The sequence below is a fragment of the Squalius cephalus genome (assembly GCF_949319135.1).
Source record: "Squalius cephalus genome assembly, chromosome: 2".
NCBI classification, from domain to species: domain Eukaryota; kingdom Metazoa; phylum Chordata; class Actinopteri; order Cypriniformes; family Leuciscidae; genus Squalius; species Squalius cephalus.
Window position 1 is genome coordinate 58,945,407 of NC_137123.1, and position 26,652 is coordinate 58,972,058.

A 26,652-nucleotide genomic window follows, 5' to 3' on the forward strand; every position below is an offset into this window, starting at 1 on the left:
AGTTGAGCAACTAGAAGCCTGTATTAGACAAGAAGAATGGGACAACATTCCTATTCCTAAACTTGAGCAACTTGTCTCCTCAGTCCCCAGACGTTTGCAGACTGTTATAAAAAGAAGAGGGGATGCCACACAGTGGTAAACATGGCCTTGTCCCAACTTTTTTGAGATGTGTTGATGCCATGAAATTTAAAATCAACTTATTTTTCCCTTAAAATTATACATTTTCTCAGTTTAAACATTTGATATGTCATCTATGTTGTATTTTTAATAAAGTATTGAAATTTGAAACTTCCACATCATTGCATTCTGTTTTTACTCACAATTTGGACAGTGTCCAAACTTTTTCTGATTTGGGGTTGTAGATTTGAGTGGAGTATTTCGACTTTTTGACCGTAAAGCGCCCACTAGAGGAAAGAAGCATTTGTGTGTGTGTGTGTGTGTGTTACTTTTCCAAGCTTTTTCTAGATCGGTATTATGACAGTTTTGGCAAAAGCTTCATGAAGTTCTTCATGCTTTGCATTCAGTGTTCGCCTCAATCAGTCAAGCGTCCAATCACGTATTTCATATTCACGAGCCGTAGGTTTCAGCAAATCATATACACCCGTGATGATTGGTGATATTTATGATAACTGGCAGAACTGTTGTTGTTACATTTCTGTAGGTGCTCTTTTTTGATCCAAATAAATAACTTTTTATTCCACATTTCTTTACATTTTCATATATTGTGTTAAACTAATCCCAAAACGCCCATGATCAGCACTTGAGATCAATAACCATACCAATAATTAAACCCACACATGTATTTATGTATGTTTATGTGTATATATAATGTATATAAAATGGGTATTTTAATTTGTAAACAAAATATAAAGGGACTACACGTATTTGAATTGAATGTACAATACAGAGAATATTTTATGCACAGAATAATGGATTATCAGTAAGTAGAATAAACATATGCAAGTCTCTATCTTTATTGTACAATAAAACACACACAATTATTTAGACTTTAGCCAGTCACAACTGAATTACTTTATACAAGGCTATTTTCCTTTTTCCATGACTAAAAACACATCACAATGGCTCATTGCAACCTTGTCCCCTGAGTTTAGTCAAAATGCTATAAAGTGAGTGATCTCCTTTGTCCCTTTGATGAACTGAAGTTGTACAGTACAGCAATCTATTGCACCTAAGTACCACTCCACACACACAGCATAAGAAAATATGATCTTTAACCACACAAACGATCATAAAGACAGTAAAAAAAAGTCAGACGAATGTGCATAATGTCAGAAATTAACATTAAAATTGATTGACGAGTGTTTTCCCCTTTGCTTAAAACTTAGTCTTACATTCAAATTGAATCTTAGCTTGTATAGAAATTCAAATATCTGCATTATTAGTATCTACTGATATACAATGGCACCAGAAATATAATTATCCATTTTCAAATTAAATAAAGCCTCAAAGAATATGAGCATATTTACAACAACAAGCAGTTTTCCTCTTAAGAAGAACAGCAAATCGGAAGCATCATCGAATCAATGCAACCACAGAAATTCATTTAAATAACAGAATGTACATTCATCATAATAATGTGTCAGCAATGTATTGCCTAAAGTTATAGATATGGAGGGATTTATACATTGTACAATGACTCTGTCAGTCTTCTCTCATTGATGGCCATATTATTTATGATTATAAATGCACTTAGAATGAATTGAGTAGAAAGTGAATGCAAAGAAATATATATATATATAAACTAAAAACTTTAAGGACTTCAATATCTTATAAATAAATCCTTAAGCAAAATGGGGCACTTTTGAGAACTGGCAAAAAACACAAGAAATGTATACTAATAAATAATTATAAATCTAATATGCCACAACAGCATTGGGCGAGCTTAAAATGCACAAAACCCATGTCCCATGACGTATATCTAGTGTCCCTTGTGTCCTGTTCCTGTAGTGGATGTTTGTGGCTGTAGTTTCTCTGATTTCCTGTCTTTAGTCTCGCTGTCAGAGGCGGAGTCTGAGTCCTGCACCTGCTGCTGTTTCATCCACATGTCAGAGTACAGCCCTCCCTTCGCCAACAGCTCCTCATGCCTAAGACAAGCAAGAATGCTGGACTTTAAACCGCATAGTTCATGTATTAGCGAGTCGGACTTTGTGCTCAGCGTACTAGTGAATAAACTCACCTTCCTCTCTCCACAATCTGCCCATCACGAAGCACAATAATCATGTCGGCTCCAATGATAGTCGACAATCTACAATAGATGCACATCAGAGTTAAGCCCCTTTCACACAGAGATTCCGGAAAATACACGGATAATGTGATTCGTTTGATCGTTTGATTTTGGTTCATTCACACTGTCAGTGATTTTCCGGAATCTGTGAGTGTGTTCACACACATCCCATAAAGATCCCGTAAAGACACGTGGTTATCAAGTTATCACTACGACACACCCCTTACGGCATTGGTCCTTACACAGGGCTCGTTCCGGGACTGATCCCGGCAATGTTACTAGGTCCCCATGCCGGAATCGATCCCGGCATCAATCCCGGGACGTGTTTGCGTTCACACAGAAGGCACTCTAGCAATTTTACAGCAATTTCCCGGGATCAACGCGGCAAAGGGGCTATAGTGTTATACAATAAGAAATCCTGTAATGTATAAAAGACCTTAAAGGGATAGTTCACTTTGAAATTAAGTTTTGGTATGTTTTAGCTTACCTCAAGGGCATCCAAGATGCAGGTGTCTTTTTTTCCGCAGTAGTTTCAATTTTGATATTTTTAGGTCAAACCGTTCTTGTCTGACAGTCATTTAATGCAGGTCTGTGGTCACTGTCTCAAAGAGCATGCACAGAGAAGTCCAAATGAAACAATTCCCCATCGTCCAAATTAAACAATTCCCCATCGTAAGTACACATTGATGGCCTAAGACACGAAATGAGCGGTTTGTGTGAGAAAACTAACAGTATTTATATCGTTTTTACCTCTTATACACAGCCACGTCCAAGTGATCTGAGGGCGCGCGCGCATCCTGGTGTGTGACGTGTGCGCAGACTGGTGCATAGATATATATACACTAGATGTCGCCTTGTCTACGGCAGTTCATTGGAATGAATGTCTTTAATGCGACATCTAGTGTATATATCACTAGCCCTCAGATCACTTGGAGGTGGCTGTGTATAAGAGGTCAAAACGATATAAATACTGTTCGTTTTCTCACACAAACCGCTCATTTCGTGTCTTAGGCCATCAATGTGTACTTACGATGGGGAATTGTTTAATTTGGACTTTGTGCATGCTCTTTGAGACAGTGACCACAGACCTGCAACAAATGACTGAGAGACAAGAACGGTTTGACCTAAAAATATCACAATTGAAACTACTGCGGAAAAAAAGACACCTACATCTTGGATGCCCTTGAGGTAAGCTAAAACATACCAAAATTTAATTTCAAAGTGAACTAACCCTTTAATATCATGTTTTATGAATTATGCTTTAACTCTGTGATAATTGATGGGAGTTGATTTGAGTAAAAACTCTCTTAACCCCTTTAAAGGCGTCGGATTATTGTTGTTCAACATTCACTGCACGTTAAAACATCACACTCTCATAAATCATTCAATCATGTGTTTACCTGTGTGCCACCACAATGGTGGTTCTGTTGGTGCAGACTTTCGCCAGCGATGCCTGGATATTTCGCTCAGTCTGTGTGTCTAGAGCAGACGTGGCCTATTGGTAGAGGATGAGAAAATTAGTCCATGATAAATAACAAATAAAAAAGCACATGAGTACTGGCCAGAAAACTGGTCCTAACCAAAAGGTTTTTGTTCTAATCACAAAAAGACTTATTATTGGTTGCTTGTTCTCTGTTTCTGTCCGGTAAAGCTGAGTAGCTTCGTCCACTGAAATTTCATTGGTTCAGAATCCTTCACTACTGTGAATTTGTTGCTTTTTTTTCTTTTTGACACACTAACATTAAAATTTTGGGATTCAATTTGTTTAATGCATTTGAAAGAAGTCTCTTATGCTCGCCAAGGCTGCAGTTATTTGATCAAAAATACTGTGAAATGTTATTACAGTATTAAAGTATTAATGTACTGAATAAAAGTATTACTGGTAATAAAACTAATACAAATAAAAATGTTGGTAATAAAAGTAATTCTACTAACCCCAGACATTTGAACCTAAACTTGCTAAAACAAGTTAAAAAAAAATCTCCCAACAAGAAATCATAAAAACAACATGCAAAACTGGGATAATTCCCTCATCCTAAAACGACTGTGTATGTATTCTCCCATAATGCACTGGTGGCGTACCTCATCGAGGAGGATGATCTGAGGCGCTTTGAGGATGGTGCGAGCGATGGCGACTCTCTGCTTCTCTCCTCCGCTCAACTTCAGCCCCCTCTCACCCACCTGAGTGTCATAGCCTACAAATATAAAACAATTATGAATATCAACTATGAACTCAAACATGATCTAGACTAAACATGAGCCAAATGGATGGCATAAAAACGAAATGATGCATAATGATTCAAAATAATCGGAGCACATTAATAAAGGTCTGTGTTTCAGACCTCCTACTTATATTCATTGCTTACAGTTTAATTCTACTTTTCAATGCCGAAAATGGTTCTCACCGTCCGGGAAAGTTATGATTTTGTCATGTATGTCAGCGGCAATCGCAGCCTCCTCCACCTCCTGGTCAGTAGCAGCAACTCGACCGTAACGGATGTTGTCCCGGATGGTGTCATTAAACAGGACGGTGTCCTGAGGGACGACCCCAATGTGAGCACGCAGAGAGGACTGCTTCACCTGAGACACAACCAGACGAACGAATTAACACAGCGCACAAGAGCTTCCCAGAAAAAATGTGAAACATAAAATACAAAGGACAAAGTATCCCTCCACATGCTCATGTAGGGACAGGTTTGGGTGCCTTTTATATATTAGAAGCCAATGGCAGGTTCACCTTTGAGATGTCTTGACCGTCTATTTTTATACACCCGCCCTGAACGTCATAAAAACGGAAAAGCAGACGGATGATGGTGCTCTTTCCTGATCCAGACTGTCCGACCTGAAAACAAATACAAACAGTCATGAGTCACACACACACACACACACACACACACACACACACACACACACACACACACACACACACACACACACACACACACACACACACACACACACACACACACACACACACACACACACACACACACACACACACACACACACACACACACAAGTTTGGGGTCAGTATCATTTTTTTTTTTTTTTTTAAGAAATTAATACTTCAGCAAGGATGCTTTAAGTTGATCAAAAGTGACAGTAAAGACAATTTATATTGTTACAAAGGATTTCTATTTCAAATAAATGTTGTTCTTTTGAAATTTCTATTCAAAGAATAGAAAAAAAACATCAGTTTCCACAAAAATATGAATCATCACAACTGTTTTCAACATTGATAATCATAATTAATATATTTCTTGAGCAGCAAATCATCATATTAGAATGATTTCTGAAGGATCATGTGACACTGAAGACTGGAGTAATGATGCTGAAAAAATTTGGATTTGTTATAACAGGAATATATTACATTATATTTCACAATATTACTGTTTTAATGTATTTTTGATGCAGTCTTGGTGAGCATAAGAGACTTTGAAAATAATTACAAAATCTTACCGACCCCAAACTTTTGAACAGCAGAAGATTATATTAACAGCAGCAAAACTTTTAAAGGATGTATAAAACAGAACAGACTTACAAGTGCGACCGTCTGTCCGGGAAGTACGGTGAAAGAGACGTCTTTTAGAATTTCCTTGCTGCAAAAATATCCGCATTGTATAAAATAAAAAGTTTTATATTATTGAGAGAATACTGGTCATTTGTAAATAAATAAATTACTCCAATAATAATAATAATAACAATAGAAATACATTTATCTGAAGCTGCTTACCCTTGCGTGTAGCTGAAGAAGACATTCTCAAAATCTACTTTCCCCTGTCTGTAGTAGAGGCTTCCTGCGTTGACGTCATCCTTCACCTAAACAAAAACCCAAATAACATGTCATTAATTATTCAAAAGCTTCTCTGAACTGAATTTCAAAGAAAACAGTTCCTCCACTCACTTCCTCGTCCTCAGTGAAGAGCTTGAACATGCTTTCCATGTCGATGAAGGAGTTCTGGATCATTCTGTTCAAGGAAAGATGCATGCTTACTGTCGTCTTTGTTCTTTTGAAAACGCATATAAATAGTGATCAATAAACGGACGATAAACGGAAAAAAAATCTCCATACCTGTAGTATGTTCCAAACCAGTTGAGCGGAGTGTAGAGCTGGATGATGTATGTTCCAAACAGCACATAATCTCCAACCTGGAAGACCACCACGAGTTACAAGAAGTTCATGACACAAGATGATAAAAAAATAATAACAATTATAATATTGAAATAATATTTAATACAATTAAAATTATATTAATAAACATTCAAAATATTAATATTTAATTGAAGTATTTTAAATTTGTTCTTTTTTATTGAAGTTTTTATTTAAAGGGTTAGTTCACCCAAAAATGAAAATTCTGTCAGTAATTACTCACCCTCATGTTGTTCCAACCATGTAAGTCTTTCGTTCATCTTCGGAACACAAATTAAGATATTTTTGATGAAATCTGACAGAATTCTGACTCTTCCATAGGCTTCCAGAGTGACCGAAACTCGCCGACCCAGAATAGTTATTAAAAACATCGTTAAAATAGTCCAAGTGACTCCAGTGGCACTACATTAAGTTTATCATGCGACGACAATACTTTTTGTGCGGAAAAACAAACAAAAATACCGACTTTATTCCACTATTCAATTCCTTCTCTCTGGGCCTCGTAGTGTTTTTGCGCTGCGCGTCTGTGTTGCACGTCATCACGCATCACACACATGACCTGCTTCGGCCAATTGTGAGCCTACGTGATGACGTGCAACACAGACGCGCTACGCAAAAACACTACGAGGCCCAGAGAGAAGGAATTGAATAGTGGAATAAAGTCGGTATTTTTGTTTGTTTTTGCGCACAAAAAGTATTCTCGTCGCTTGATATACTTAAGATTGAGCCACTGGAGTCACTTGGACTATTTTAACGATGTTTTTAATAACTATTCTGGGTCGGCGAGTTTCGGTCACTCTGGAAGCCTATGAAAGAGTCAGAATTCTGTCAGATTTCATCAAAAATATCTTAATTTGTGTTCCGAAGATGAACGAAAGACTTACATGGTTGGAACAACATGAGGGTGAGTAATTACTGACAGAATTTTCATTTTTGGGTGAACTAACCCTTTAAGTCTTCTTATTTTATTTTAAAATGTATTAAAAGACATTAAAATAATATATTTTTAAAAAGCAATTCTGCACTTTTGCCACTGTTAGATAAATAACTTTTTCTCAAGCCATTAAACCCACCACACTCCAATAAAATATGCTTCAGAGACAGTGAACTCTGACATTAGGCATGTAAATCCTCATGAGTGGAAATTCCACATTGGCATTTCAATCACAATCTCAAACTTTAATCAAAATCTTTTAGTGCATTAGCCAAACTGTAGGCTGTTGATTATTGCAAAGCAGCAGAAAAGCTTAAGACAGAAAGCTTAAGCATTACAACGGAATTTAATTGATGTGGCTTACAGGTGTGCAATTTAAAATCTGATTGCTAATCCAATCAGATTTTAAAGCCAGATCTATTTTATTAATGTACATTAGCAATCAAAAGTTTGAGGTATTATGCTCAAAAAGACTGCATTTATTTGATCTAAAGTACAGCATGCAAATACTGTAATTTGTAGATTAATATATTTAAAAATGTAGTTTATTCCAGTGATGCAAAGCTGAATTTTCAGCATCGTTACTCCACATGTCACTGTCACATGATCCTTCAGAAATCATTTTAATATGATGATTTGCTACTCAAAAATAATTTATTTTTATTAATATCAATGTTGAAACCAGTTGTTCTGCTTAATATATTTTTTTACATATATTTATAACCATCACACTTTTTTTCAGGCTTAACAGATAAATAGAAAGATAAAAAACATTATTTATTTGAAATTGAAATCTTTTTTTAACATTGTATATGTCTTTGCTATGACTTTTGGTCAATTTAATGCATCCTTGCTGAATAGAAGTACTACTTTCTGTAAAAATGTATGTTCCTTTTTTATTTGTTTCAAATCTTTTTTTCCTGCTTTAAACCATTCAGAAGTTTCTGGCAGTGGCATGATATGATGAGTTGTCCCGACTGTTCGTACCTGAAACTTTCCCTCGGTCACGAAGTACGCACAGAGCAAAGATCCGGTCAGAAGACCCAAACCGATGATGAGGTTTTGCGTTTGGTTTAAAAACGCCAGAGACGCGTTGGTCTTCCATTCCGATACCTGAGCAAAAATAAAATATAATTACGAAAGTGATATTTATGATTTATTCCTGTGAGCTATTAATCAATAAACTATAAAATACACGTTATAACAAATCTGGTGTGGAGAGCAGTCAAAAAACAATCTTACCTGATATTTCAAGATGGCATCCTCAAAGCGACTCGCTTCATAAAGCTCTGCATTGTAATATTTCACCTGTTGACAATATCATAATTCAATCACTCCATATGAAATGCACATTACGTGCATTATATTGCACAGCACAATTTTATTTTATTTTTTTACAACACATATTCAAACACCGACCTTAGCCAAACAAAGAGGGAACAAAGCAAAACCATACCGTCTCAAAGTTCAATAAAGAGTCCACAGCTTTCGATTTGGCATTGTTATCTTGTGTGTTCATGTCTCGTCTGTATTTAGTTCTCCATTCAGTGATGACGATGGTGAGAGCTGAAAGAGACAGTCAATCAATCAAATGCTGATCTGGTATATTTCTCTTCTTCTGCCTTTAGAGACTCCTGAGACGAGGAGAACCAAAACTGCACTCTTGCGGATTGCAGAATGTCATATGGTGTTAAAGGAGAACTCCGGTCAATTTTAACATTGAGCTCATTTTTTTGTAAATTTGGAGTGCTGTCAGTACAGAGAACAACGACAAAAATCGGTGTTGCCTACACCGTGTTATCCTCTTTTTAAAATTTGCACCCTGTTGACTTCAATGGGGCAAGTTTTAAACCTGCTTTTAGCCCAGGGATGGGCAACTTCGGTCCTGGAGGGCCACTGTCCTACAGAGTTTAGCTCCAACCCTGAAAAAATCACCTGCCTGTAATTTTCTAGTAATCCTGAGGACCTTGATTAGCTTGTTCAGGTGTGTTTGATTAGGGTTGAAGCTAAACTCTGTAGGACAGTGGCCCTCCAGGACCGAAGTTGCCCATTCCTGTTTTAGCCTCTTTACATCCTTGATGTGTCATTACAAGTGCACAGGTCATGTGAGTGATTCCTTTAGAGTGAACGCGGGTGAATCTGACTGCAGTAGATGTGAAAGATATGAATAAAAATGATGTTTATTCAGCCAGCGCTCTTACCTGTATTTACATCCTGTTTTCGGTCGAAGGCCATAGTAGTCGATTGTCGAGTTCACGCGCATTGGTTTAGTACCTATGATCACGCGCGTGAACTCGACAATCGACTACTATGGACTTCGACTGAAAACAGGATGTAAATACAGGTATGTGCGCTGGCTGAAATAACATCATTTTTATTCATATCTTTCACATCTACTGCAGTCAGATTCACCGTGTTCACTCTGAAGGAATCACTCACATGGCTGGGCACTTGTAATGACACATCAAGGATGTTAAGAGGCTAAAAGCAGGTTTAAAACTTGCCCCATTGAAGTCAACAGGGTGCAAATTTTAAAAAGAGGATAACACGGTGTAGGCAACACCGATTTTTGTCGTTGTTCTCTGTATTGACAGCACTCCAAATTTACAAAAAAATGAGCTCAATGTTAAAATTGACCGGAGTTCTCCTTTAACAGTGTGTGAATTTTCTATTTGCACAGAATACAAATTAAATTTGCTGAATTGTGCAGCACACTAAAGCACACTGTCTCCCACAATGCAATGCATTAGACTACTTGACCTTCCATTTCCAGTGTGACGAATAAGCCAGAAGTAATATCAACTGTAATTTTAACATAACATTTACAAAGTCATAAATGTGCACCAACTGCAGAATTACAATATTTTAGTATTACTTATCTACTAATAAAGTATTTATAAAATGTTTAATTAACCTTTATTTAGTTATTTAATTAGATTTTTTTTGCCTTTTTTTCTATTTAGCTTTAATTAATTTGTATTCAGTTTAAGTAATTTTAGTATTTCAACTTAAGTTTTTTTTCATTTAGTTGCCAATATATACAAAAAATGTATCTAATATAGCATAGATGTATGGATACTGCATTCTGTTTCACAAACTACACTTAGTAGGCAGTATATTTCTGTTTCAAACACATCCATTATTCTAATTAATCACCTGAACCAACTAGACAAGTTCTTCTGGTATAACTTGAAATATAATTGTAAGAAAACAAAACTCAAGAAACAAGATCTTTGGGCACAGGACAATCATTCTCTGCATGGTGTAAGTTTACCAGCGTATTTGAGACAATCATCATCTCTGAATGACTTTAAGAAACAGTTAAAAACATATTTTTTACATAAGCACTGTGGTCAACTATGTTGTTTTATTATGTGCTTAATAAATTAAGTTGGATTATATTGGATAAATAAATACATTCATCACGCAATTATACTTTTAATACTCAAAGGGGCAGCTTTAGTATTTAGTTTTTAGTAAAAGACTAAAAACATATTATTACAATATACTGCTCAAGATCTCAAGTGTCACTCAATGCAATAAATAAATCGTTTCTTTCAGTAATGCAATTGTACTTTTAATACTCAGACCAGACCAGACAAGGAGCAGCTTAAGTGCTTTAGGTAAAATTACAAATTTCTAATGTAAATCATTAAAATGGGGGCAACAATAAGGGAGGACAAATGTGTGTGTGTGTGTGTGTGTGTGTGTGTGTGTGTGTGTTCATGTATACACATTGTTAGATACTCACTGAGGTAGAGGACCATGCAAACGAAGACTATGAGGCCAAACCAGGCATTGAAATTGGATATAAAATAGATAATGGCGATGATAATGTCAGCGATGGTGGGGAAGATGCTGAACACGATGTAGCTGTTGGAATAAACCAAATAAAACCAAATATAATTTTCAAGAAAATAGAGACTGGGATCATTTTTACTGTAAAAGCACACTATCTGTACACACAGGTCTGTATGCATCCAAGACTAATATACTATATACTAATATAAAATATGGAATTTTTTCCAGAAAACTTCTTGCACAAAATAAATTCAAGCACTTTCAAGGGCCTGTATCTATGCATGTTTATTTTCAAAAACTTTCCAGGGCCTTGAAATGTATTTTTCAGATTCACAAACTTTCAAGGATTTCAAGGACCCGTGGGAACCCTGCCAAATGCAAACACCTTGAGATAAGACGGTTTGTGGTATCAGGACACAATTTTATCTAAAGCTAATGTCAAATTTCAAATGATTTTTCAGCTGTACCTCAGCAGGCTGTTGATGGAGGAGGTTCCTCTGTCGATGCTTCTCAGGACGTCTCCGGTGCGGCGGCCCAGGTGCCAGCGCAGAGAGAGAGAGTGCAGGTGAGCGAAGAGACGCACCTGCACCACACGGTTAGTGTACTGCTGCACCCGAATCCACAGGAACGAACGCATGTTACTCACAAACCCAGACGCTCCTGCAGACGGATGAAGATGAGACTGTGGTCAGATTCAAACTGATATTCCACGTCACGCTACAAAGATATCATTAAATTGGGTGATGTTCCCTCACCAGCTCCACCGCCCTGCAGGAACTTCAGAAGCCCGTAAACACACACTGTAGTGACCAGAGTCTTCCAAGAGCTCCCATCTGTCAGCTGGTTCACTGGAAAGGAGATTAAAGGAGAACTCCGGTCAATTTTAACATTGAGCTAATTTTTTTGTAAATTTGGAGTGCTGTCAGTACAGAGAACAACGACAAAAATCGGTGTTGCCTACACCGTGTTATCCTCTTTTTAAAATTTGCACCCTGTTGACTTCAATGGGGCAAGTTTTAAACCTGCTTTTAGCCTCTTAACATCCTTGATGTGTCATTACAAGTGCACAGCCATGTGAGTGATTCCTTCAGAGTGAACACGGTGAATCTGATTGCAGTAGATGTGAAAGATATGAATAAAAATGATGTTAATTCAGCCAGCGCACATACCTGTATTTACATCCTGTTTTCGGTCGAAGTCCACAGTAGTCGATTGTCGAGTTCACGCGCGTGATCATAGGTACTAAACCAATGCGCGTGAACTCGACAATCGATTACTGTGGACTTTGACCGAAAACAGGATGTAAATACAGGTATGAGCGCTGGCTAAATAAATATAATTTTTATTCATATCTTTCACATCTACTGCAGTCAGATTGACCCGCGTTCACTCCGAAGGAATCACTCACATGACCTGTGCACTTGTAATGACACATCAAGGACAAAAAGACTAAGAAAGGGCTACTGACCCGAACGTACAATAATTTCCCTTATATTTCATAAATAATGCAATCATGACTGAACAAGACTCTTATTCTGCACCTATGTTCTTGTAGTAGATGGGCACAAACACATTGATGACGCGTTCCACGGCCAGCATCCCGAGACACAGCAGAACCAGCAGCTGAAGCACGGCACTGCCCTTAGGCCACATGTACGGCACCAACAGACGCACCTTCTGCCCAAAGTCCTTCCACGTAGACTGGTTCTCGTCAGAATTACCCAAGAGAGGCTGAGAAGATGCATTAATGATTATGACAGTAAGATGTATTTATTTATGTAGATTTGACAACAGCAGAGTGCATCTAATGTCTTACTGCTCCGTGCTCAACATCTCGCTCGTCTTCATTGACCAGGAGCATGTACGGTCGGCGAGGCAAGCCTGGAGCTTTGAGGCCCAACAGGAACAGCAAACCTGAGCTGAAGTATCGCACCAGCCAGAAGGAAAACTCCAACTGCAGTCACAATGAACAATATGCATAAAGCGATTATTATTTGCTATTGTTTATATCTGCTACAATCATATTATACACATTTCTGATATTGTGTAAAGAGTAAAGACCATCACTATGATGTGTCTCACATTTTGAGATTTTTGGTCATTAGCATGCAAAGAAATTACTTCAAAGTTTTTCTCTGGTTTAAAAAAAAAAGAAGAAAATAATAATAATAAATAAATAAATAAATAAATAAAATAAATAAATATATTTATTTATTTTTGTGGCATGGATTTGACTGCAATTTATCCAGTGTGTCTTACTGAATTTGTCTTCTCTAATTAATAAGTTACAAATAAAAACAATTGTATCATTAGCATGGGGTGCCAAATTTAAAGCAAAGCATATACAAAAAACATACAATATTTTAAATATAAAATATTTAAACATAATATAATATTAAAATGTTTAAATTTAGACTTAATTTTAAGTTTTAGGTCTATTTAAGGGTTATATTTTATTTGTAAACGTATTTATTGTTTAATAATGTACAAATATTGATGATGTATTAATAAAATATTATATATTGTAAAAGGGGCAAATAAATTAATAACAATTTTATTACATTGAATGTATATATTACATTAAATTTAATAAAATCATATATATATATTTGCTAAATTTTTTTTAAGAGACAAATCTGAAAACTGGAATAATTTTGTAAATGCTCTTTTAGTTAAATCTGGCAAAATTGTTGGCCATAATATGCAATCAACTTTTGCATTCAACATTCAAAGTTTAGAGCAAGACTAGAGTGAGCAGAGTAAAACTGCTACCTCATGGAGCGTCACAAAAACTGTTATCTGATTGGTCAAACCTAAACAGTTGGGGCGTGGCCAATGAGGCCAAAAAAGGAATGCAGCCAGACATGACCATGACTCAACAATATTGTCACTGCCTACTGTTTAAAAGCAAAAAATGACTCAACAATACTGTGTTATTAATGACCATCCAAACTTGACAGAATTGCAGAGTCATTCAAAGAATTGCAGAGTCACTCAATATGTATTGTAAATAAAAAATCCTTTCACAAAATCACCATAATGCTGAGTCATGGTGTGTGAGCAGAATTCCTACATCTGCCACCCCTTTCAAATACACTTTTGGCAGGACAATGGCATCAGTGCCAAAGGATATGCTACAGACATACATGATAAAACAATATAAAACACTAAAATCTGGTGCTTAATTTGATGCAACTCGATATGAGTTGTGTTTATGAGAGGTTTGCCATTACCTTTCACCTAGTGGTGGATAAACAGGTTTAAAAAAAACAAACAATTATTTACATTACTGCAACAATTTAGCATATGCAAATCATTTTATATGAACAGTTTATCTTTAAACGTATTTATTGTTTAATACTGCATACTTATTTGGTGATGTATTCCTAACCAATCAAACACGTACCTGTTGATCGGACGTCTCCAGAGTCCACCACCACTGAGGGCTCATCCACGACACAAACGCCAGGTTTTCAGCCGCAAAAGCTATGGCCCAGTACAGCAACAGTACCGAACTGTGTCCTCTGGTTCTGTCCCGCACCAGAACCCTCCTTCTCTCCAGACGCAGCAGAGCCACGGCCCAAAGCCAGCCCATCATGGAGAGACAGCCGTACAGGACCACGTATCCCGGCAGCTCTCCGCTGCGAGCGATCCGAAACACCATCCAGCCCAGAGCCTGCAGGACGAGCAGCACCGACAGGCCCACTTGGAGCCGGTAGAGTCGAGAGCGAGGGATGAACTTGGGCTCCATGTCTGTGCCGTAGCGGCTGTACCAAACACACAGAAACGTGCCGAAGAGGAAGAAGAGGGTGAGGAGGACGGACGGCACCAGGGTGAAGTAGAAGCAGAGAGTCAGACCGCCGTCCACCCACACCTGCTGCATGGAGACTCCAGCTTCACAGAAACTCTTCATCCCCACCATGATGACGATGATGATGATGATGGATCCACACAAAGAATATCTGGAAAAAATTATATGGTGAGGAACCAAATAAACTTGTGTTTCCCACAACAAAAACATACTGTGGCAGGACCATAATACAGGGACGGTATCAGATATATATATATATATATATATATATATATATATATATATATATTAACTTATGTACAAAAATTTTAATTAATAAAAACTATACAGACATATATAAAAAATTAAATAAAAATACTAAAACTTTATAAAAATAAAAATTATAATAGTATCTCAACAATACTAAAATAACTGCATGGTACAGTGATAGTTTCAAATCCAGACACTGCTACTATGATATAGTCATGTATATGGTACCCCAAGGTACTTTTAAATAATACCAAAGTATTACCATACATGTACAAAAAACATCAACGATAATAAAACTTGATTTTTAAAATGACATTATTATTTCTTATACAAATTGATATTAAATGTTCTCATTTTACTAAACATAATAAATAATAATACGTAATTAAAAAGCAAAGTTTATTGTTGAGGATGTTCATGAGCCAGTCATTATAATAATACCTTAGATTATAATGCATTATATTATAATATAATACCATTGTTTATTATGTTTATTTGAATGTGTTGTGACCAACTTACTTGTACACTACCATGATAAAACATGCATGCATAATACATGATACTGTACCATGTACAAAGAACATGACAGCTCCACTTCTTTGTAAGTGTTATTTATAACCACATATACCAAAGTACCATAGTATTACCGTGTGAAACGACGTCCACGGGAACTATAAGGCCAGTGAGAATATCAACTAACCTGTTTCCAATGTCAATGGGATCCTTCTAGTCTCTTTGCTGTGCGTCCTTGAATAACTACCCCCTCAGATGGATTATGATGATGTTAGCGCTCCTAAAACATGTCATGGTATGTGGTCGCTGTATATGACCTTACACTACAGTCAGAAACTCACGCAGTTCAACTCCAGCATCCATTACACAATAAATAACACCGGGGCAAACAAACGCCTCGTGGTCCTAGCGCCCTCAATACGCTGTCACGTGGTACATGTGACTTTTCTCAGCGCAATTAAGAATGGTCCAATCAAAGTCCCTCGTTGATTTTTTCATAATGCCGTTTATTGTAAATTAATAAACTGTGGGATTTATCAGTTTAAAACACCATGTTCTTTCTTATGTCTGCAAAAGGTCAAAAGACATCCTAAGATTTGAATGGGATTCAAAGGAACCCCATATGTTTCCAAGGTTTCCAATCTGCCATTTTTAGATACTGTTGTTGCGTCTTTGCAATTCTCTGTTGTTTTGAGAGAGAGAGAGAGAGAGAGAGAGAGAGAGAGAGAGAGAGAGAGAGAGAGAGAGAGAGAGAGAGATTTTCAACGGTTCTGACCAATTAATTTATATGACTTTTGCATAATAATAATAAAATAGTTGAATAGATAATTTATTCAATAATTCAATCAATAATTTAAAGACCCCATGTGGTGAAAATCAAGTTTTTAATGTTGTTTCTCTATGGTGTGTTTTTAATATGCTTTAAGACAAACCATGTTTTGTACAAAAACAAATTCATAAGTCAAAATACAAATTCATAAGTCAACATCATTAATGAGTATTTTCTTCTTAAAACTATAGTGAAAAAAGACTTTCAAAAACGCGTCTTACATCACAAACTACCTTTTCAAAGCGGGAACATGGTTTGTGTAACGTTAGCAACACTTTAATAGCTGTTTGATAACGTAGTCAAGCAAAAGGATATTATTAATTATCATTATGTGTCTGACGTTGTAGTGATCGATACATAAAAAGCATTATGGTTACCATTCTGATACACTGACTTGTAGGAGCCTGTATGAGTGAGTGGAGGCGGGGCTCATTTGTATATTTATGGTTCTGCATATACTAATGAAGCTTATGAAAGTTGTGGAGTTACATTCAAGCTATTTTAAGGTGTGACGGTTTTTGTTTTTGTTTTCACAGGAAAAAAAAAGTTTAAATATGACATTTTTGTGAGCAAAGATTAGTTTTAAGGGATAAAATGATTGACGGGGGACTTTAATCATTAATACATTTTTATGTCATTTGCATGATATATATGTATGTGTGTGTGTGTGTGTTGGGGGGGGGGGGGGGGTGTTCATTCTTATGCCATATGTTTTTATGTCTTATTATTTTAAACATTGTGTAATTCATGTTTAAAGGGATAGTTCACTTTGAAATAAAATTTTGGTATGTTTTAGCTTACCTCAAGGGCATCCAAGATGTAGGTGTCTTTGTTTCCGCAGTAGTTTCAATTTGGATATTTTTAAACGAACAGTATTTATATCGTTTTTACCTCTACACAATCACGTCCAAGTGATCTGAGGGCGCGTGCGCATCCTGGTGTGTGACGTGTGCGCGTGTTCTGGCTTAGTCTGCGCAAGCGCCGGTTGTGTACAAAAGGTAAAAACGATATAAATACTGTTCGTTTTCTCACACAAACCGCTCGTTTCGTGTCTTAGGCCATCAATGTGTACTTACGATGGGGAATTGTTTAATTTGGACTTCTCTGTGCATGCTCTTTCAGATAGTGACCATAGACCTGCATTATATGACTGACAGACAAGAACGGTTTGACTGAAATGCTCATTTTCACTCAATCTCCTGTTAATCTTGAGTACCTATAGAGTAGTATTGCATCCTTCATATCTCCAAAACGTCTTTAGTTTTATTATATTTATAAGTTAAAGATTGGCTGTACCGAGTCTTTCCGGAAAAAACCGAGCGGCTGGGGGCGGGCCGTGTGGGCGGTGTGCTATAGCTGTGCTAACTGATCTAACAACAACACAGAGAGACATTTGAAGTAGTTTACTCACCGTGACTGCTCGATCCTTAAGCATTAGACGATCTGCAAATAAGTCGATCTGGGCTTTGTTTATAAAACAATCATCGTCGAAATGCAGGGAACAAAGAGTCGTGCACAACCTCCGTTGATGCTTCGAAAAAACAAACTCCATCCACTATTCCCTTAACGCTGGGTTCTTTGGGAATCTGTGCAGGGTTGTCTTGCCCTGCCAACCAAAAACCCACTTCTTTGGTGACATTGACTTCCCTAAAGCCGAGCAGAGCGCTTTGAGGTAACGTACTGCTTTCGCTCTCTTCTCTCTCTGGTCTGCGAGTGCGCGCGCGGCCGCGGAGAAGTGCCCTTAGGACCCATATAAGGAAATTCCGCTCTATCTTACGTAAGACAGAGCCATACTCGAAAAAAACTTTCCGAAACTTGTGACAAACCGGAAGGAGTATTTTTGGAACAAAAATACTCCTTCAAACGTACAACTTAACTTTTGAAACTTTGTCCATGTTTAGCATGGGAATCCAACTCTTTAACAGTGTAAAAAACTCAGTATGCATGAAACAGCAATTCACCCCCCCTTTAAAAATATAAAAATTGAAACTACTGCGGAAACAAAGACACCTACATCTTGGATGCCCTTGAGGTAAGCTAAAACATACCAAAATTTTATTTCAAAGTGAACTATCCCTTTAAGGGTAATGCTGGTGATTTAAAATAATATTAGTTGATAGCACAGAGCGATTCTGATTAAGATTTTTATCATTTAGGTCAATTTGGTGCCCTCTGCTGGTGATTGAATTGATCCTTTATTAAAAAAAAAAAAGTCTGTCATAATTTATTAACCCTCAAGTTGTTCCAAATCTTTATAAATGTCTTTGTTCTGATGTATACAAAGGAAGATAGTATTTTGAAGAATGTTGGTCACCAAACAGATCTCGGGCCCCATTGACTTCCATAGTAGAGGGAAAAAAATACTATAATGGGGCCCGAGATCTACTTGTCTACAAACATTCTTCCAAATATATTCCTTCGTGTACAGCAGAACAAATACATTTATAAAGGTTTGGAACAACTTGAGGGTGAGTAAATGATGACAGACTTTATTTTCAATAAAGGATCAATTCAATCACCAGCAGAGGGCAGCATTATACAGGCTGTGTTGTGCAGCAGACACCGCCTACACTACCCCACTATAGTACCTACTATTTTTAGGTGGTATGTGAAACAGCTTGCATTATTACACACTTTCGAAGGGAGCAACGAAAGACAACGTAATTTCCTCATTATTTTCACCTGGGATGTTCCCATGACAACGCAGCGCGTGTCCATCAGCTGAATAGCTGTTATACCAGAAATAGTATTAATGCTGTTAACATAACTGTTGCAAATAAATATACATTTTATACAACAAAGTTTTTAAAATGTGTTATATCTTTGTGTGAGTGTCTCAACTTTAAAACTTGCCGTCTCATATTTGGACCTATAGCTACATTCTAACATTTCTTATGAAACTTATTATAACATAACATGACAAAATGTGTTCAATGTAACTGATGTATAGATTAATGTCTTTTCCTCGTTCTTTTTCTCTATCTTTTTATTTATTTATTTATTTTAGTCTTCAGCTCATTGTTCTTTTTAGTATTCTTATGACATTGAACATATCGCAAATACATTTTGTATATTGTATACAAAGTTGTATGTCATAAACGTGTCATCTTTGTATGTTTTGCAAAAAAAAAAAAAAAAAGAAAATAATAAAAGTAGACAGCTGTAAGCACGTCCTAGCCGTCCGTCCGTCACTTATTGGGTTCCCCGGAAACATTTCCGTTGTGTTCTGTTCTATTTGCAGCGCGTTTCTGTATTTGGTTTTGTTGTGAACTTTTGCAGCGCGTTTCTGTAATTGCAGCGCGTTTCCGTATTTGGTTGTGTTGTGAGTATTGGGACGCACGTGAGTTGTAAAACTGATGAAGATGTTTTCTTATTCGCTGGTGTTTTTTTTCTATTTGCATGTGTTTTTTTCTATTTGCATGTGTTTTTTTCTGTTTGCATGCGTTTTTTTCTGTTTGCATGTGTTTTCTTCATTTGCAGCGCGTTGAGCTCTCTCAGCCACCGTATAATATAGCCTCCTATACATACTGTAAGTGCAGTGTAGTATAGCAGTAGCATGCTTTTGCAAACACAGGCTCTGTTTTTATGTTAAAGACAGTGTTAAAGGCCCAATGAAGTGCCTTGAAACGTGCAGCCTTACTCCATGTGCTGATGTAACAGAAAGACAGGGCGGGACACATCGAACAGCTCCTCCCCTTTTAAAAAAATAGCCAATAGCGTTTCGTTAAAAGCCTATATCACAGCTCGGTCAGAGCCATTGAGCTCGACAAAGCTCGACAGTATTTGCTTCTAATCAAACTGTTTCTCCTCCTATCTCATCCATTCTGTATAGAATTCAAATGGGTCCGACGAGTCCAATACCTTTTCTGGTCTGCGCCAACTCACACACATGATCCGCTCTGTGCTATCGTGTCTCTGGACCGACTGGACCAGTCTGTGTGTGCGCTGCGTCAGTTCACGTGACGCTAATGTGAAACCAGACTTCATTCGCCCCAATGGAAAGCATATTTACACTGTCTGAATCAAGCGTGCCGCACAAGCCCTGAAAAGTGAAGCCAAAACGTCTCGATCGCCCCCCAGTGACTGGTCCTAGTATAGGTCATAAGCCCCGCCTCCCCGTGTTATTCAACGGGACGCGAGACCAACTAAACAATTAAATTACACTTCAAATATCTTTTTTCTAAAGGTGGTTTCTTTCATTTGCTGTCGTTTTTATCACGCTGATGCAAGTTCAAGTGTCTGTTTCAAAAATAAGTTATTTTTTAGTTAGTTACGTGATGCGGTGGTGTAACGTCATGATTGACAGCTGTGATTGACAGGTTCTCTGAGCGAAGTAGTCACTGAAGCACCAACGGACATTTTTTTCGGGATCTTCGGAGGACTGAGGAGATTGTGTTTACTTTATTTTAACAAGCCTCTTGTCGTACTGCAATCAATTTTTTAAAAAGTGTGCAGAATCCACTCTCCCTGAGTGCATTCTGCGAGAGTGAGGGCGGAGCGTTGATTTCGCGGCTTTACTTCCTGCTCACTACTGCGCAGGTCTGGTCCCGAGATCGCTACTGCGCAGACTCAAGTTCCAATATGTCAGCGCCATATCGGGACTCTGGCGGCTTCAGTTCTCATCAATGGAAGAGAGCGAAGGGGCGTCGTCCATCTTTTTTTACAGTCTATGGTCTGAATAGTTCCCTATCCCCTATATAGTGCACTAAGTGCCATTCACCAAATAGAAATTAGTAAAAGTGACTGATTTCAGCTGCAGCTTCAGTGTTTATCTGGGGGCGGGACGCTTTAGATTCTAGACTTGATTGGACAGAAAATCTGATGAGAAGCTAAAGTGCAGAGTGATGTCATTAAAATCATTGATCCATATTGGCGGAAGTGAAAGACTTTGCGTTTCGAATGCTTATATCTTATAAATGAGAATTTTGTCATTGTTTTGGAGCTGTCACGTATGGAAGCTTGTTTCCGCCACAGAATAAAACATTTTAAGAGATAATTGCGACTTTATTTGTCAGAATTGCGAGATATAAAGTCAGAATTGCGAGATATATAGTCAGAATTGCGTGAAATAAAGTCGCAATTGCGTCTTATAAAGTCAGAATTTTGACTTTTTTTCTCACAATTGCGACTTTATATCACGCAATTCTAACTTTATAATACGCAATTGCGAGATATAAAGTCAGAATTGCATGATGTAAAGTCGCAAATGCGTGTTATAAAGTCAGAATTGTGAGATATAAACTATTCTGAGGTAAAAAAAAAAAAAAGTATTTTTTCCCCCTTAGAATTGGACTTTATTTCTCACAATTGTGAGAAAAGATGTCAGAATTGCGAGATATAAACTCGCAATTATGTGTTATAAAGTCAGAATTACGTGATATAAAGTCGCAATTGCGAGAAAAAAAGTCAGAATTCTGACTTTATAACACGCAATTCTGACTTTATAACACGCAATTGCGACTTTATTTCGCGCAATTCTGACTTTATATCTCGCAATTCTGACTTTATAACACGCAATTGCGACTTTATTTTGCGCAATTCTGACTTTATAAGACGCAATTGCGACTTTATTTCGCGCAATTCTGACTTTATATCTCGCAATTCTGACTTTATAAGACGCAATTGCGACTTTATTTCGCGCAATTCTGACTTTATATCTCGCAATTCTGACTTTATAACACGCAATTGCGACTTTATTTCGCGCAATTCTGACTATATCTCGCAATTCTGACTTTATAAGACGCAATTGCGACTTTATTTCACACAATTCTGACTTTATATCTTGCAATTCTGACTTTATAACACGCAATTGCTACTTTATTTTGCGCAATTCTGACTTTATATTTCGCAATTCTGACTTTATAAGACGCAATTGCGACTTTATTTCACGCAATTCTGACTTTATATCTCGCAATTCTGACTTTATAACACGCAATTGCGACTTTATTTCGCGCAATTCTGACTTTATATCTCGCAATTCTGACTTTATAACACGCAATTGCGACTTTATTTCGCGCAATTCTGACTATATCTCTCAATTCTGACTTTATAAGACGCAATTGCGACTTTATTTCACACAATTCTGACTTTATATCTTGCAATTCTGACTTTATAACACGCAATTGCTACTTTATTTTGCGCAATTCTGACTTTATATCTCGCAATTCTGACTTTATAAGACGCAATTGCGACTTTATTTCACGCAATTCTGACTTTATATCTCGCAATTCTGACTTTATAACACGCAATTGCGACTTTATTTCGCGCAATTCTGACTTTATAACACACAATTGCTACTTTATTTCGCGCAATTCTGACTTTATATCTCACAATTCTGACTTTATAAGACGCAATTGCGACTTTATTTCACGCAATTCTGACTTTATATCTCGCAATTCTGACTTTATAAGACGCAATTGCGACTTTATTTCGCTCAATTCTGACTTTATTTCGCGCAATTCTGACTTTATATCTCGCAATTCTGACTTTATAACACGCAATTGTGACTTTATTTCACGCAATTCTGACTTTATATCTCGCAATTGTGAGAAATAAAGTCAGAATTGCGAGATGTAAACTCGCAATTGTGAGATAAAAAGTCGCAATTATCTTTTCAAATGTTTTATTCAGTGGCGGAAACAAGCTTCCATAGTCACGATTTTGGGTTTGTTCTTGTCATGTTTCTGTGTCTTGTCATGCTTCATGTCATGTGATTGTCATATGATCCTGCCATGTGTCTTGTCATTTGTTAATTGTCTGTTCGTTGTTCACAGGTGTCCCTTGTCTTGTCATTAGTCTATGTATTTAAGCCCTCATGTTTGCCATGTGTCTTTGTCAAGTATTTCCTGTAGACCATTGTTTGAGTTTTCATGCCACGCCATGTTTTTGTTTCATGTTTGGCTTTGTTTATAATAAACTGCACTTGGGTTCACATTTACACTTGCCTCCAGTGGATCATTACAGGAGCACACTATAGATACATAACCGTAAGGCTAACATATTCATTCTAAAAGCCCCCAAAAATCCATTTTGATTTCATGGGGACTTTAATTTTTTTTTACGCTACTCCATGTTTCTGCACACGACACTTAAAAAAGACACTCTTGCTACTATTTTTTTTTCTTGTCCGTTTCTTGAATTGTATGCGTGCGTGTTTCCAGACGAAATGCACATTCTCGTCATATTTATTAAACATTTTCATTTATTCTCATTCTGTGGACTGTTTCTATGCATTGGTTCTGCACAGCTGTTTTCTAATAATCTAAAATGGTTCAGTTTGTTAACATAGACTAACAATGAAAAATAAAGCATTTGTTAATCTTAGTTCATGTTCATTTCAACATTTACTAATATACATCAAAAGCTTCATCAGTTACTATTTTTAAAGGACCAAATTCCCCCGACCAGTCATAAGTCATCCTCACCTCAGAATCCAGTATTAGCCGCTGAAATGACCTCTGTGTTCATTCATTTTACAAAGACAATTACCTCATCATTTCCTGAATACACTGAAGTGAAGTCTGTGATCTGAAGACATCTTATGTGTTATTAATAGAGGAGGTCAGTGAAGCCCAGACTCAGGGCCATTACACAGGCTAAGAGGAACTTAATTGTTTCCTGAGTGTCTGGATCTTGGTCTGCAAGAGAAAGGTAATTAAATCTCCTCCTCCATTATGAACATTTCATTGTTGACGGGGGTCTTAATTAAGGGGGTTAATTATGAGCTCTGACAGGGGTCGTCTCGCTCCATGACGGAGGTCTTTGTCATCTTTATCTTGGTCAGTCTACCTTCCTCATTCAAGCACAAGAAGAACAGGGTCATTTAAGAGATCAGTAACTGAAGTGCTTCTCATAAAAACACGCTACACAAAAGAAATTACACAGTGCAAATCCAGAAAGACATCATTCACAAGTTGCCAAAAAATACAGAAATATTAATGAGTTAAGAAATACAGAGTTAAGTGTCAACATTTTCCATGTTTATGCATTTACATTCTTTTTTACATATTCTATATTATAAGTACATTTATAAACGGACACAAAAAGGCTGTTATACAACCATATAAAACAAATAGATGAATAGATTCACTGAGTTATTATACACAGAAATATGGCCATTGAAAAAAAAAACATATTCAAGATAAATGACATGAAAAATAATATTTACTTCTTTAAATACTATAAATATATTTTACACATGGACACAAAGTTCTTATAAAAATTGTAAATATAGCCTATATGAATATTTATGTACTGCATGCATATATATATAGGCCTATATATATATATATATATATATATATATATATATATATATATATATATACATTCAAGATATACTGTATTATCTTAAAAGTAATATCTCATAACATTTTAATCCATTTAAATTGATCTTTTTTAAAAATATATATATTTAGACTTTTTAATGGAAAACAGTGCAAAATACAGTTTAAAAGTAGGATTTTCTGCAATGTTTGCAGGTGTTTTTACTCCTTTTTATTATTTTTTGGTCATTAATATTTCCAACACAGAAGTAGTAAAAAGCCAAGACAAGTGTTGTACTCTTTAAAAACATACAACATAAATAGCATGATATGCATTTGGGTGTCAGCTCATTACGTTAATTATTTAAACTTGATTTCTCTGGTTAAAATTATAAACATAATGATCCTGAAAATGAAAAACAAAAAAATTGAAAAATGTAATAATTGCTCACCTTATTTGACTTTACTTCAGTTATTTTGATTTATTATTTTGTAAAAGGCATTGTAAGTTTAGTTCCTTTTTAACATTTATTTTGGGTACAAATATTTTGTGATCTGGAATCATCTGGAATCATCTAGTCAAAGGCATATTTTATTTTACAACAACATAGTAATTTATCATAACTGCCCTGAATTATAAATATTTCCACATGAGCATTTCTCTCTCTCTCAGGATCTTGTTTTTGGGTATTTGTAAGGCAGCAAAACCACACCATAAACCATGTGGTTTATTACTCATTACTGGGTCACTGCGAGTCAATGGATGTGTTTGTAAAACACACCAATATTACACAACATCAGCTGGCTACAAACACACCATTATACTTCCATACCTCACTTCATTTTAATAAAGCTTCCTATAGCTTTTATGGCCCTTTTAATTACGTCTATTTGTCTTCCTGTTCCCATGAGCCATGTGCAGGGATGCAGTCTGTTTCAGCAAATGCAGGACATGGACCATAAAACTCAAGTCACCAAAATATAAAAGCCATTTTTATGCAAGTGGTTTTATATTAGTCTCATATTCTCTGACGAGAAATACAATACATAAAAAAACCATACATTTTATTCAGGTCCATTTTTAATCATTTTAATGCTGATGAAAGAAGTCTCTAATGCCAATAAAGGCTGCGTTTATTTGATCAAAGACGCAGTAAAAACAGTAATTCTGTGAAATATTACAATTTAGAAGAACTGTTTTCTATAAAAAATATATATTTTAAACTGTAATTTATTCCTGAGATGCAAAGCTGAATTTTCAGTCAGAGTCACATGATCCTTCAGAAATCATTCTAATATGCTGATTTGATGCTCAAGAAACATTTATCAATGTTGAAAGCAGTTGTGTAGCTTAATATTTTTTTGTGGAAACCACAATGCATTTTTAGGATTCTTTTATTGAAAAAAAGAGACACCACTTATTTGAAATCAAAATCTTCTGTAACATTATAAATGACTTTCACTTTTGATCAATTGAATGCATGCTTGCTGATTAAAAAGTACTAACTTTTCAAAACAATAAATACATTTCTTTTTAACAATGAAACTCTTATCTTGGATTTTGCTGGTTGAGCAGTCAAATCCAAAGTCAGATCTACTAGTCCGAAATTCCCTTTTTTCCTTTGAAAGCATAGAAGCACACAGACACCTACATCTGTGTCGCTTTAAAAGCGCCAGAAAGCAGTCAATGGCAAATTGTTAGCATGCTCCAAACCAGTAAACAGTGTCGCATCAGCAATTTTAAAAGTTGATGGGTCATTTACTACAGATGGGATTCCCTGAACAGAAACAAGAACCTAATGGGCTTTAACCAACTAACTGCGGGCGACAGCAGACCAAGGAAACAAACACACCCA

At 36.5% G+C, this 26,652-nt stretch overlaps 1 protein-coding gene across 1 annotated transcript; it reads right to left on the reverse strand.

The window, feature by feature from the left end:
- Window positions 1–945: 945 nt before the first annotated feature.
- Window positions 946–16,090, reverse strand: abcb6a (ATP binding cassette subfamily B member 6 (LAN blood group) a). The gene is made up of 20 exons (XM_079854005.1): window positions 15,891–16,090; window positions 14,537–15,092; window positions 12,947–13,084; window positions 12,672–12,861; window positions 11,886–11,978; window positions 11,598–11,790; window positions 11,081–11,202; window positions 8,786–8,895; window positions 8,572–8,637; window positions 8,317–8,442; window positions 6,318–6,394; window positions 6,150–6,213; window positions 5,979–6,064; window positions 5,787–5,844; window positions 4,983–5,087; window positions 4,651–4,825; window positions 4,328–4,440; window positions 3,646–3,740; window positions 2,198–2,266; window positions 946–2,105 (listed from the first exon to the last, which is right to left on the reverse strand). The coding sequence occupies exons 2-20, from the start codon at window positions 15,050–15,052 to the stop codon at window positions 1,940–1,942; spliced, it is 2,562 nt and encodes an 853-aa protein (XP_079710131.1). The 5' UTR covers window positions 15,053–15,092; window positions 15,891–16,090; the 3' UTR covers window positions 946–1,939.
- Between the last annotated feature and the right edge of the window lie 10,562 nt (window positions 16,091–26,652).

What these genes read in the sequence shown, in the direction of transcription:
- abcb6a (XM_079854005.1), bottom strand. Translation starts at nt 15,052, where the DNA reads ATGGTGGGGATGAAGAGTTTCTGTGAAGCTGGAGTCTCCATGCAGCAG. An exon ending in ATGCCATCTTGAAATATCAG is followed by an intron (nt 8,443 to 8,571) that starts GTAAGATTGTTT and finishes ATTTTTGCTCAG; the next exon opens with GTATCGGAATGGAAGACCAA. An exon ending in TGACCGAGGGAAAGTTTCAG is followed by an intron (nt 6,395 to 8,316) that starts GTACGAACAGTC and finishes GTGGTCTTCCAG; the next exon opens with GTTGGAGATTATGTGCTGTT.